The sequence below is a fragment of the Phacochoerus africanus genome, chromosome 3 (genome assembly GCF_016906955.1).
Source record: "Phacochoerus africanus isolate WHEZ1 chromosome 3, ROS_Pafr_v1, whole genome shotgun sequence".
Classification (NCBI taxonomy): domain Eukaryota; kingdom Metazoa; phylum Chordata; class Mammalia; order Artiodactyla; family Suidae; genus Phacochoerus; species Phacochoerus africanus.
The window spans coordinates 148,441,534-148,455,398 of record NC_062546.1 but is presented as its reverse complement, the minus strand read 5'-3'; the positions used below and the strand labels follow the sequence as shown (position 1 = coordinate 148,455,398).

The following is a 13,865-nucleotide window of genomic DNA, read 5'->3' as shown; positions in this document are numbered from 1 at the left end:
CACTTTACGTGGGTTAAACTGCAGAACAGAGTTTAAGACTAAAGTTTTCCCCAATCCACAACCATACCACAAAATGTTAGAACCCTTCTCAAGATTAACTCAACACTTCCAAAACAAAAAACCTAGTACCTTCCAACATCAGGATCCTGCTTTTATCTTTATCCCAAATTGTTTTTCACCTAATTAGCCTTAACTATAATTTTCCTCCAAGTTCATTGGTTCCTCACCTAACACCCAAGTTATCTCATGTACTGTACATCCTTCAAGACCTAAATCCTTAGGTAGTAATAAACTGATTTTTTCCACACCTATTTTTCATGCAATCCACTTGTTTCATATTGAATAGAATCCACATCCTTTAAACTGATGTGACGACTCATTCTAAATTTCCTGTTTTTACTTGCTAGTAATGTATGTAATGCCCACCTATACAGCATTTATGTCACATGAACCTTGTGAAGTGACAAAACAACACACACATTTCTAAAAATATTTTAATGAAAAAGTTATCTTTCTGTAAACATTTCATTATACTACAAATGAAACATTTGAATCCATTACAGACCACCTCTTAAGTCTTAAAAAATCAGAGTAAAACATTGAAATTTAAAAGTAATCTTGTTCATATATCCTTATTACCCCTGCACATTAGCATGCTCACTACTTTGTGACATTACTGGAATTCCAAGACACCAGCATTAGATATTTCAAATTGTGACTTAGTATTAGAACTCTCAAAACCAAGTGTATTTCAACTGTTCCTTAACAAATTGTCTTTGATACCAATTTTTTTTAAAGAAATGAAATGTAAATTGAGTTTGTCCCTTTTTTTCTAAAGAAATGTGTGGGAAGCTGTAACCTAAGAGTTGCTTTGACAATCAGTTAGGGTTTGCCTTCATCATCTCCCCTTGTATAAAATATCCTTTTGTTTACTGGTGCTGACTTAGGAGCATCCTATTTTTCAGAAATAACAGTGGAACTACATTTAAATAAAAATCACTTTATTTCATAAAGAAATGAGATGGACTGGAAAAGAACCACGCTTTTAAAAAACGTTTTCCATCTTAGGAAATTTGCTTTACTAAAAACCATGTTGTAAATAATTTGTCATTAAAGGCTATTTATTACCTTATTGAACACTTCATTCTCTGGTGATGTGTAGAAATTCAGTCCTCATTTAGGTACAGAAAGAGACCCAACCATTTCTGAAAATAAAGTCTATGGCAAACTACTCCTGTTTATGTAAGAACTTCACTGATTTATAATTTAGAAACCAGTTTTAATCACCTGCCCCACCAAGTGTTGTTTTTTTAAAAAGTGATTTAACATCTAATCTCAAATTTCAACAAGCCCTTCTAAGGCAGCAGTAATAGCCCTTATGAACAATCAGCATCTGATATGAATAATAATTGAGTAACATTTTAACTACTCTTTGGAAAAGCTTGTTTTTTAGAAAGGAGCTTTAGTGTAAGTAGGCTCCCACTGCTTCTGGGTAACAGGTTAAACACAAAAAAAACTAAAAAAAAGAACCAAAAATTTTATTCTATTAATCCAAATAATTCCCTATAATCATATGCAAGAGAACGTATTTATGTATGAGGCCACCTGAATACCTGTATGATCTGACAATTGTGAAAGTTCATTCTTTTTCCCTAGGGGGAGGATTGGAAGCTTAATTAATGCTTGTTACAAGTCATGCTTATTACAAAAACCCTTAAAAAAAAAAAAAAAATCTGGTCACTTTCTCTTGACTTCACCCTAGAGACACCAACAATGAATTATCTCTGACTCTAGATGAATGCTCATGGTTATTGCAGGTAAAATTTTAAAGCTTTTTTTTGCCAATGTACCTAATAGTTTGAAAATATGTAATATAAATTTATAGGGAAACAAATGGTGTCATCAGGCTTTACTGTGAGCTACAAACCTTACCCAGCCAGAAACCTTCGTATTTAAGATGGTAGGAAAGACATTCCTCATTTAGGCAAGTAGGGTTCTCATTCAACCTGCAAATCAAAAAGATTACTCTTACCTTGCTTTACAAAAAATTACTCTTTAATTAGTGAAAAAATTCAAATTCAAGCCTTACCTAATGCTTATTGCCCTTCCTTGCAGGTCTAAATGCTAGACCTAGTGACTGTGGCCAACTATCTCTCATTGATGTTCCAAAAGGCGAAGAGCTCCTTCCTGCTAGACTTTCTTCGATATTTCAGTTGTAATAAGCAGATTTAACTAGCTTTTGGAAAGTTGCTCACTATCACCATAGTATCTTATGCCTTCACTTCTCTGTAGTTGAAGCTCTTGCTGCTGCCTTGTCATTCTTTATTTATGCTGACTTGTCCATACTCAAAAGGCTGCTGAAGTCCTGTCTTAGTGAGTCTCCTTTGATCCACTCTGTGCTTAAAAAGCACATCTTAGGTCCTTTAAAGCTGGTTAAATCGCTCTCCTCATGGCTTAACTTTTCCACACTGTTCACAAGAACTAAGCTAATACAACTTATAAACAGGTCACATACACAAGATTTCACCTGCTTATAGGTTGCAGACATCAACTTGACTGACAATATTTTCACTATTAAACTAGTTCCAGAACATAGAAAGTTTGTTAACAGTACAATTAACCTCATATTCCATTAAAGGATACTGTCAAGGTTATGTCAAACAATTTCACAAACATAGAAACAGGAAATGTTAATCTCCCCCATTCCTTCAATCTTTATTATATGAATAAAAGAACTTGAGACAATTTAGCTTAATTTTAATGTTTCCCAAGCATTACTTTGACCATGTACCCAGGCTTAAGTTATGAACATTGACAGTGTCCATTTATATAACCACACTTGAAGTTGTTAACGACTTAACCATTTTCTAATAATTAGCCTATTTTCTACACTGCTTATTCACATATGTCCATTAACAAATGGAATGTTGTCTGTTACATTTATTGGTTTGTGAGTGTTTTCTGGAAAACTGCAGTGTCTGTGAAGACCAATTTCCATGCTGGCATTGCATGCATCCAAATATTAATGCACAGAGGCACAGAATTAGAGCAACAAGAGAGCATATTCAAACACTAGCACGCCCCATCCCCCCTTTTATTGCTTGTTTTGCTTAGTACTTCTTAAAACAAAAATAAGAATCTCAAATTCAACGTTCAACTGCCAAAGAAATAATTACAGCAGGGCACATACTTAGGGCTCGAATGAGATTGTAAGCACTAGCTGGCGCAAAACAGTAGACGTTGGTTTTTATATATATGACCTTATTACCTAAAACTCTTCTCAACCAGGGTCTTCCAAACAAATTGTTAATTCATACCAACATGATTTAGGTTCAAGCATACACATGGAATAACAGTGTGTTCTTTGGGATTTTAAGTGAATACAACTCTGACTATCCAAATTTGAATTCAGGTCTCTGGGAAGTAAAAAGCTTATTTGTACTAAGCAACTGTGCTACACTTCTAATGCAGTTAAGTCATTTGTGATGATTATATCTAGACTATCCTTGGTTCCATCCAGTAAAATGCACAGGGTACAAACAGGAAAGCATGCCAGCCAGTTAAGAGTTCAACAATGCATGATTTTTATTCTCTTGCTCTGAGAGCGTGTATCAAAAAAATATATATTAAACCAAGGAAAATAACCAAAGATTTAAGGGCCTCTTGTGCTTTAAAAAGGAAAAAAAAGGCAGCCACTAATTTGCTCAGATGTAGCAGGCTTAGTGGTCCTGTATCTGAAAATTTTAAAAAATGTTTTATAAGATAGGAGGAAGGGGAAAACATTCACTACCCCTTTCCCAAATTTAAACAGAGGGCAGCAGACATCCTTTACACCCAAATAAAACTATGGGAGCAGTTCACATGTGACCAAGGTGAATGCAGAATGGAGATGTTCTAAACACAGCTAGGACTCTCAGCAAAGCTAATACACTAAAATCATATGATTACATTTTTAAAGAAAATGCACAAAAACCAAATAGGAATTTTGAGATTTTTCATTTGAAGGTAAATCTTAATGCTATTAAATTCACAAATATGCTAATTTAAATACCCAATTCTATTATCTAAAACACACATTGCAAACATACAAATATCTATTCTCTCCACATGTCAGAGCCCACTCATTTCATGGTTTGGAAATGGGGAGAATAAATTTCCCCTTAAACTGCAAGTCAGCAGGTGTTTCTTTACAGTTAACTTTAGCAAAATTCATACAAAATAGTAATTAACAATGATCTTCTTTACTTGTTAACTCACAAGGAAACACCTTCAAAACTGCATTTTGTTAGAGTTTCTGTACTAAAATGTAGAAAAACTGAACTACACAAATATTGAAAAGTTAAAAATTCCTTAATTTTTTATTCCTGGTACCACTACCACAATTTACAGGGCAATATACCTGATGTAATGAAAAGAAAAAGAAAAAGACAAAGCTACAACAGATAAAAGACCTCAGGAATGTACATCTAATTGACACTACATTGCATTAATCAATAGCTGCACTTTTTGCAAACTGTGGCTATGACAGTCCTGAACAAGAAGGGTTTCCTGTTTAAGCTGCAGTAACTTTTCTGACTATGGATCATCGTTCCTTCTGTGGCAGATTTTTACAGTTCCTCTAATGCATTTGGGACGACTGTCTCAAAGTAACCTGCAGCTTTCCTGACAACTCCTCGCTCTCTCTCCTGCTAAGAACTGTAGCCTGTTGAATAATACAGGATAAAAAAATTATTACACTCAGTGAACAGTTCCACATATTCTTTATCATCATAATAAAAATTTAAAGATACCTACCCTTTTCTGCTCAGTTTTTAGAACCTTCTGCTACCATATCCACCACTTCCACCACCAGATCCATAACCACCTGGGAACATAATTTAAAGTTTTAAAAGAAATATACAGGTGTTTTCAATTTAAAACACTATGATGAACTTTAATAGAAAAAAATTATTTACCACCATAGGGACTGCCCGAGCTTCTTCCACCAAAACTGCCCCCCTTCATGGGTCCATAATTTGATTGTTGTTGTCCACTATAATTTCCAAAATCATTATAGTTCCCACCGCCACCATAGTTACCTGAAATTACAAAGGTTTTATTTGTGGCTGACCTACAGTTACTTTCCTTTTAAAATATACACACTTTTTGAGAATCATGGCAGCATGCTCTACAACACTTTAAACAAACAATTCTTTGAAAACTTTCTCCACCAGAGGCCCACTAGCAGACCTCAGGCATAAGTATAAGGGGAAACAAAGTGAAAGATGGCTCAAAAAACTATGTTGTCCAGACAGCCATCATATTTTGTTTATATTGGAGGCTATACCCTAGAGCAATTAATTCACTTTTAAACCACTGACAAAAACATCTCAAATTGACTATGAAAAACCTTCTGTCACTGACATACTTGTGACATATTAAGAGTCAAAGCATTTTTGTCACCTAGACCCCCATGACATCCTATTCATTCCAACATGTCTGCATATTCAATTTACAGTTCCCATTTGTTCAGCTTTAAAATTAGTGCCGAGTTAAAATTCAGGCAACAAGTATTACTGATATATGCCCATTTCAATACACAAAACAAGAATTGAATACATCTTGCCAATTTATAAGTAGCCAGCAAAAGAATATTCAGTTAATTTTCCAACATTTGATTATTTTTTATTACAGAACACAAAATTTGACCAAATGCTGTTTTAATGTTTTCAAACACCTGTAATGAACTATAAACAGTACTGAATATTTAAAACAAGTGAAAGCTTACCACCTCCAAAATTTCCTCCTTCATTGTAACCATCATATCCTCCACCACCGCCACCATATCCACCACCTTGGTTCCCATATCCTGGTCCACCACCACCATAGCCTCCTCTACTACTATAACCAGGACCACCACCATAGTTGCCACCTAAAAAGATAAATCGAGTTATTACACAAACACGAATGAACAAAAGGTCAAGTTATTGAATGCTAGTTTCCATCACTTTTAAGCACCTGCAAAACAGGCCAATGAATTGAATTATATCTCCAAAGTTTGGTAATACCTGGTGAAGAGAAAAGCAAGAATCTGGGCTGCTAATTACTGTTACTTACATATCTTATATATATAACCTTATGTATCTTCTGACATTAAAATTTTTTTTCAATTTTTAAAAACTTCACTAAGGAAAACAGCAGTTTCCTCTAAGACATGAACAACTGCTAGTACAATAAACCCACCAATAAATAATTCAGCCAAGAAGAACTACTTAATATTAAATCTTAAAGGGGAAAAAAATCTTGTCTTCCATGGTTATTAGTTTAGAAACATATTTTAATGGTCAAATCATGTTAAGTTTTAATTGAAATTAGGAAAATGTAGAGTTCCTGTCATGGCTCAGTGGAAATGAATCTGACTAGCATTCATGAGGACACAGGTTTGATTCCTGGCTTTGCTCAGTGGGTTAAGGATCTGGTGTTGCCATGAGCTGTGGTGTAGGTCACAGATATTGCTCAGAGCCACAGCATTTCTGTGGCTGTGGCAGAGGCTGGCGGCTATAGCTCCGCTTCGAACCCCCGCCCGAGAGCTGCAATATGCTGTGGCTGAGGCCCTGAAAAGACCAAAAAAAAAGGGGGGATGTAAACAAATACTTAATTTTTTTTTGGAGGGGGAGCTGTCCCATGGCATATGGAATTCCCTGGTCAGGGATCACAACTATAGCAATGATGGATCCTTAACCCACTGTGCCAGGCTGGATTGAACCTGTATCCCAGTCCTCGGAAGACACTGCTGATCCCATTGCCCCACAAGTGGAATTCCAACAAATACTTAATTCTTAATAAAGTATATAAAGTCAAAACATCGGAGTTCCTATCGTGGCTCAGTGGTTAACGAATCTGACTAGGCACCATGAGGTTGCGGGTTCGGTCCCTGCCCTTGCTCAGTGGGTTAAGGATTCGGCGTTGCTGTTAGCTGTGGTGTAGGTTGCAGACACGGCCCAGACCCGACGTTGCTGTGGCTCTGGTGTAGGCCAGCGGCTACAGCTCTGATTTGACCCCTAGCCTGGGAACCTCCATATGCCGCAGGAGCGGCCCAAGAAATGGCAGAAAGAAAGAAAGAAAGAAAGTCAAAATATCAGGGAGCTCCCCGTGCGGTGCACCTGAAACAAACCCATGACTAGGAACCATGAGATTGCATGTTCAATACCTGGCCTCACTCATGGAGGCTTAAGGATCCAGCGTTGCCGTGGCTGTGGCGTGGGCTGGCAGCTACAGCTCCGTTTCCACCCCAGCCTGGGAATCGCCACATGCTGCAGGTGCAGCCCTAAAAAGCAAAATCGAATGTTACAAAAACTTACCATCACCTCCAAATCCATTATATCCACCATCGCCTCCTCCATAACTACCCCTGCTGCCACCACCTCCACCACCATAACCTCCTGAAGAAAAAGCAAGCAAAGTGTGAGTTAAAATTTATACCTTCAATTTACTCATAAATTTTAGGCAGACATGTACTTAGAATTAAGGTAACTGTCCCACCTCTTCCACCAAAGTTTCCGCCACGGCCAAAGTTGCCTCCACCACCTCCAAAGTTTCCTCCACGACCCATAAAGTTGCCAGATCCCCCTCCACGACCTTTAACACAGGCAAGAAGAATCTTTAAGATTTTTACAAACGCAATTTACATCTATTTTATATGTATATGTGGTACTACTCACCTCTCTGTGATCCAGCAGATTGCATTTCTTGTTTAGAAAGGGCCTTTTTCACTTCACAATTATGCCCATTTATAGTGTGGTATTTCTGAACTAAATTTTATTTTAATCAAACAAACAAACAAAAGTTATTTGAAGTTTGGAAAAGCACATATAAATGAAAACCTTTATCACTATACAACATTAAAACATCATCAAAAAGGTAGTGACTTTGAGGGTGTAAAGAGTGTTCTGAGATGTTAATATTTATTTCTTCATCCGGATGCTGGCTACGTAAGTGTAGTCACTTTATGAAAACGGAACCATACACTTTATATGCTAATATTGTACACAACAAAATGTTATAAGCTTTTTAGCAAGTTCAGTATAGCAAAGAAGCCATTTCAGCTTTCTCAAATTCTGATAAACTGCTACTTACCAACAATTTTATCAACTGTATCATGATCATCGAAAGTTACAAAAGCAAATCCTCTCTTTTTCCCACTCTGCCTGTCTTCCATAACTTCTATGGTTTCAATTTTGCCATACTTTTCAAAGTAGTCTCTCAAATTGTATTCCTCTGTATCTTCTTTAATACCACCAACAAAAATTTTCTTCACTGTTAGATGGGCACCAGGCTTTACAGAATCCTTCAAATAAAATATATTTAAGTAAAAAAAAAAAAAAACCCCAGAAGTTTACAACTTCATGTCACACAACACGTTATTATTGACACACCTCTCTAGAAACAGCTCTCTTTGGTTCCACTACACGTCCATCAACCTTGTGTGGTCGAGCACACATTGCTGCATCCACCTCTTCAACACAAGAGTAAGTCACAAAACCAAATCCCCTGGAACGTTTTGTTTGGGGGTCTCTCATCACCTAGAAAACAAAAATTTTAAAGCACTAAAACACCTCCACAGGTGCTCTAACCCTTTTTAAGAACCTTTTTTGTTCCTTTAATAACTTACCACACAATCTGTAAGTGTGCCCCATTTCTCAAAATGTTCTCTTAAACTATCATCTGTAGTTTCAAAGCTCAGACCACCAATAAACAGTTTTCTCAATTGCTCTGGTTCCTTTGGATCATGGCCCTGAATAAACAAATCAATACATTTTAATAAGTTCGTTTAGTAGGCAAATGCTAAGAAAAATGCACAAGCCTTTTAATCTGCTACAAATAAACTTAACATCAAATCCTTGTACTGTTAACACTTTGTCCAGTTAAAAATTGGAATAAGATCATACACATTCAGCGATTAAAGGGACCAAAGTACCAAGAAAACCTATAGACTTTGAAATGCCAGCATCACTTAAAAACTAAACTTGAAACTCAACAGAATTCCACAATCAAAAGTCCCGTAATTTTGAACTACAATTTACAAGTGTCTGGGGACAGATTATTTTAGAAGTTGCTACTGAGAAACCATTTCCTAAGAAACCAAAGTGTTGTAAATGCAGTGATACATCTATGCCATTTCTTTTTATGTCTTCCCCTGTGTCTACACCCTAACAAGCATTTAATTTTAAACTACAAAACTCTGAAGTACAACCTGCATTATGAATGCCAAATTTAGAGAAATTTACCACTTACAAGCAAATAAAGATGTTAAAATAAGTATTCCTAAAAAGACATGAAAAAAAATCCACCACGTATCTTGATACCTTCTTGTAATCGATTTGTTACAACTAATATACTGTAAACAGTTCCTATTCACAGCTGTACAACACACCAAAAATGTCAATAACAACATTTTATTTGATCACAAAAAAGGATTTGTGTTAAGCATATTATTTGACAGGAATGGAGCACAATAAAACAAATTGAAATCTAAAAAATTAAGACATGGCCTGACCGTTTCACAATTTAACAAACTACAAGATCTGCCACTCTATATGCATCCAAAGTCCTTAAAAAGAGTTCACATTTACATTCTAAGGTCTTCCTGCGTCTTCTAAAAGTAGAGACATTAAGCATCTAATATGAAGAGACTATGACATGCTAGGAAAAAAGTTAAATGATTAATAGCCTAAAGTACTAATTCACTTAGTCTCACTTTCCAAGTCCTGATTAAATGTACTTATTACACAAAGTTGACGGAAACTGTAACAGGAAAATTATCTCAAGTAAAAGAAAAAATTCGACTCTAGCTGCAGTCCTCTAAAATACCCAAGAAACCACAACGTGAGCCAACCCGTCAGAAAAAAGAAAACATGAGTATCAAAAAGTTTTTAATTTCCTACTTTACATCTACATGCAAATTCTAAGATGCAGTATTTCACCCACATGGTGCAAATCTCCGTATAATTCTAAGTAGTTCAGCAAAAATGGGAGACCAAAAAGTATTTTAAAGCAGCAAATTAAACAAAAAAATTATTTTCAACTGAGTGTTGCGAAGAACACAGCCGAGAGAAACTCTTCTGAGAGAGATATGTAAAGCCTAAGGCACCGGGAGAACATCCTTGAAAGCTTCGAGGCCATTTGCGGCATTTCCTGCTGGGCCGCCTCCTTCCTCTCCCTTCCAATCCCACGTTCTCCCGGCGGCGGAGCCAGGCGGCGGCCATTGCGTGCCAATGCGCCATTTCGTAACGCGGCAGCGGATCAATGTCAGTGTGGCCGCCGCCCGCCTGCTAGCTCGCCCGGATGTGCCTGCTCGTCCCCTCCCCTCCCCCACCGCCTCCTCCCAACCGCTCCCGCCGAGGCCCGCCATGCCGTCCTCGGCCTTGGATGCGAGGCCGCGCGGCCGGCGGACCAACTTCCCTCCCGAGGTCTCCCCAGCCACGCCTCGCCTTCTAAAGACCACCTGTGCAGACGAAGGAGACGCAAGGCTGGCAAGAAGCCCCGAAAAAACCTCTGAGGCCCGTTCCCCTCCCCCCACCACCGCCCGTCTCAACGCAGAGCGCGGGACAGCCTCCCGGTCCGCCCGGCCTCCCCGCTCCCACCGAGCCAGGCCCTTCATGCTGGCCATTACCCATCAACCCCCCACTCTCCCCCTAATACCTCCTCCCCCCGGCGGCGGCGGCGACGGCCGGAGTCGGGCTGGGGGCGACCGGGCGGCGGTTTTACCTCCATTTTGAGACCGGACTCGCCTCTTCCAACTCGAGTTCAATATGGGACCGAGAGGAAGAGGCGGGGCCAGTGGCCACGTGACGCGCCTTCCGCGCGCCGCCGGCCTAGTGGGGGGAGGGGCGAATAGGTGCAGGCCGTGGCCAACTGGGCGCGAAGAGGGACTGGATGAGCGGGTTGGCGGGCAGAGGGTGGGGGCGTGGCAGGCCCGGGAGCGCGCGCGCTCAGCCAACTTCCAGTGCGACGCCGCCCTAGCCGCCGTTCGCGCCTGGGTGGCTGCGAGGACGTCGTCTGGGTTTCGGCCAATGGCCAGCGCCCACGTCGGGGGAACGCCTCGTGACCGCGCGTCACCGGAGAAAAAGGCTTGTTTCCCTTTCTTCTTGCGCTCCTTTTCCCCTCCCCCACGTGGGCCTCTAGCTTTCCATTACCAGATTCATTTCATTCCCGTGCGTGAATAAAACCACACTTTTCTCTTGTACTTTATGGTTGCAAGAAAGCCCCCTCGGTGTCTTCTCGCGGGTTTCAAAATGCCAGAAACTGGTGTGTGTCTGACTGCGATGCCCACTGTGAGGGCGCGCACTGAAAATTCCTGTGACACCGATTGTGTGTATCATGAGCACCTTGGAAAGACCTTAAAACGCGCGGCTGACACTGAAATTTCATCCTTAACAGCTGAGGCAGGAGCGTTCGAGGTCAGTTAATTAGGTACACACTGATCTTAAGAAATCTGTTGGCACTATTTTCTGACACTTCTAGTTACTGTGGAAAGAACTGAAGCAACTGTTCTCACAGACAGGATTTAAGGAATGATTTACAAGATTGATGAAAAGTAGGATCACCAGATATGCTTCCTATTCGCGAGTGATTTCTATCTTATTTTTATTTGTGAAGTATAACGTAGAAGATCAATTAAGGAGTTAAATACTATGGAGCTAATCCTTTCTCAGTTTACCTAGTAATTTTTTTTTTAGAAATAGATTTATTTATTATTTTTTTGTCTTTTGTCTTTTTAGGGCCGCAGCATATGAAGGCTCCCAGGCTAGGGATCGAATTGGAGCTGCACTTGCCCGCCTACACCACAGCCCCAGCAAGGCAGGATCCATCTGCGACCTACACCACAGTTCACGGCAATCCAGATTTTTAACCTACTAAGCGAAGCCAGGGATCGAACCCACAACTAGTAGGGTTTGTTAACTGCTGAGCCACGATGTAAACTCCCTACCTAGTAACTTTAAGTCATTTGACCTTACTATGCTTTTTTTTTTTTTAATTAAAGTGTAGTTGATTTACATGCTAAGCTTTAGTTTTAGGGTGTTTTCGAGATTTAGTCATCTCCGACACCCATGACAGCTGTAAATAATTTGTGGATCCATATTTGAGCAAGGTACTGATAAAAGAGACCACAGTTGACAGGTTTCCCTACCATGCTAAGAAATGCCCTGTATTTTAATGTACCAACCCTTTAGAATTGATCTGGCCCTCCTTTGGAAAGATCAGAAATCTAATCATTTATATTCTCCATTATTTGAAAAGCAGTTAGCTAATGAATGGGTAATGGTGGGTTCAGAGTTTGGAAAAAAAGGAACACAAAGATCAAGATTTTGATGTTTATCTAGCATTGCCCAAGTGGAACAGTGTTTTATTTGGGAAACAAGAGCAAAAGGTACTCTGTTCTGGGGCAAAAACAGTCACCAGGCCTTAATGTAACTTGAATGAAATAAGCCTCAAAGCATCCTCTGGTTGCTCTGATTCTTTTATCACAAGCAAATTATTATGTGTTCTGCTTATCAGTTACTCAGTGATAGCTAACACAAGTACTTGAGAAAATTTATACCCTTAGTGTCTTATTAATATATAAAGGCTTTGCAACTTTGATTACTATGAAATAGTCATGAATAACTTCTACAATTCTGAGTATAAAGAAAGATGGGAAGTTAAGGACCTTAGGAAGATGGTGTTCACACCAAGGTACCCTATGAGACACTGTAAGGGTGATCAAGAAAACTGATCACTTGGCTTCACTTCAGGGCATGTTTGTCTGGGCGCTTCTTAACCAAGTTATGTCTTTTTCTTTTTCTTTTTTTTTTTTTTTTGTCTTTTTGCTATTTCTTTGGGCCGCTCCCGCGGCATATGGAGGTTCCCAGGCTAGGGGTCCAATTGGAGCTGTCGCCACCGGCCTATGCCAGAGCCACAGCAACGCGGGATCCGAGCCGCGTCTGCAACCTACACTACAGCTCATGGCAACGCCAGATCGTTAACCCACTGAGCAAGGGCAGGGACCGAACCCGCAACCTCATGGTTCCTAGTCGGATTCGTTAACCACTGCGCCACGATGGGAACTCCTAACCAAGTTATTTCTAATCGATAACTTCTGTTATTCTTTCTTTGAGTTGTGTTAAATTTTCATATTAATTTGAGAAATGATGAAGGCTGGGATACCAAGTACTTCCATCCAGGAACATGGTATGTCCCTCCATTTATTAAGGACTTTTGTCCTTCAGTAAAATGTGGATTCCTCCCAAATTTGTTGTTCATTCAGATTCTGTGGTTTTTAAAATTAGCTTTTTTTTTTTTTTTCCTCTGCTTTTGTCTAATCTTACCTTCCAGCTCTGGGGCTGCATAGTATCTCAAACAAATATCTTACCCTCCAGCTCTGGGGCTACATAGTATCTCAAACAAATATCTTACCCCCCAGCTCTGGGGCTACATAGTATCTCAAACAAATATCTTACCCTCCAGCTATGGGGCTACATAGTATCTCAAACAAATATCTTACCCTCCAGCTCTGGGGCTACATAGTATCTCAAACAAATATCTCAAACAATAACAAATTGGAATTCTTGACCCTGTTGAACACAGACGTACCCTGGCTGCTCTCTATCCTCGTAGCCCTCCCTATCTTTGAAATGTGAGAGAGAAAGAGAGTGTATGGGGTAGGGTGCGGGGCACACATGGGTCCTAGGGTGGAATGGAGTGGCAGAGAGACTTTATAAATCTGTGTTAGGGCCTCTTGACTTCTTTCATACCACAATACATACTGGAAATGCTAGTTTTTGTACTGAACACTAGGTTATATAAATGAAGAGATTTAAACACAATTAAATGATAGTAAAGGAGTT

General features: G+C 39.4%; 1 protein-coding gene across 5 annotated transcripts; it reads right to left on the bottom strand.

Moving 5' to 3' along the window:
• Positions 1-480: 480 nt before the first annotated feature.
• On the bottom strand, positions 481-10,831 carry HNRNPA3 (heterogeneous nuclear ribonucleoprotein A3). 5 transcript variants are annotated; one of them, XM_047772949.1, is made up of 11 exons: positions 10,681-10,831; positions 8,651-8,773; positions 8,415-8,561; positions 8,116-8,326; positions 7,701-7,790; positions 7,522-7,617; positions 7,341-7,421; positions 5,768-5,911; positions 4,956-5,078; positions 4,795-4,864; positions 481-2,006 (listed from the first exon to the last, which is right to left on the bottom strand). In XM_047772949.1, the coding sequence occupies exons 1-10, from the start codon at positions 10,750-10,752 to the stop codon at positions 4,812-4,814; spliced, it is 1,140 nt and encodes a 379-aa protein (XP_047628905.1). In that variant the 5' UTR covers positions 10,753-10,831; the 3' UTR covers positions 481-2,006; positions 4,795-4,811. The 5 variants fall into 5 exon arrangements, with proteins under 5 accessions (XP_047628905.1, XP_047628908.1, XP_047628906.1 ...); XM_047772952.1 differs by having other exon boundaries at positions 10,747-10,824; XM_047772950.1 differs by lacking the exon at positions 481-2,006 and adding an exon at positions 2,741-4,702 and having other exon boundaries at positions 5,771-5,911.
• Positions 10,832-13,865: the final 3,034 nt, after the last annotated feature.

Excerpts from the sequence above, each read along its gene's own strand:
- HNRNPA3 (XM_047772949.1), bottom strand. The coding sequence starts at position 10,752 with ATGGAGGTAAAACCGCCGCCCGGTCGCCCCCAGCCCGACTCCGGCCGT. Across the intron at positions 8,327-8,414 it reads AGAGAGCTGTTTCTAGAGAG|GATTCTGTAAAGCCTGGTGC; the intron begins GTGTGTCAATAA and ends TTTTATTTGAAG. Across the intron at positions 7,422-7,521 it reads CGGAAACTTTGGTGGAAGAG|GAGGTTATGGTGGTGGAGGT; the intron begins GTGGGACAGTTA and ends CTTTTTCTTCAG.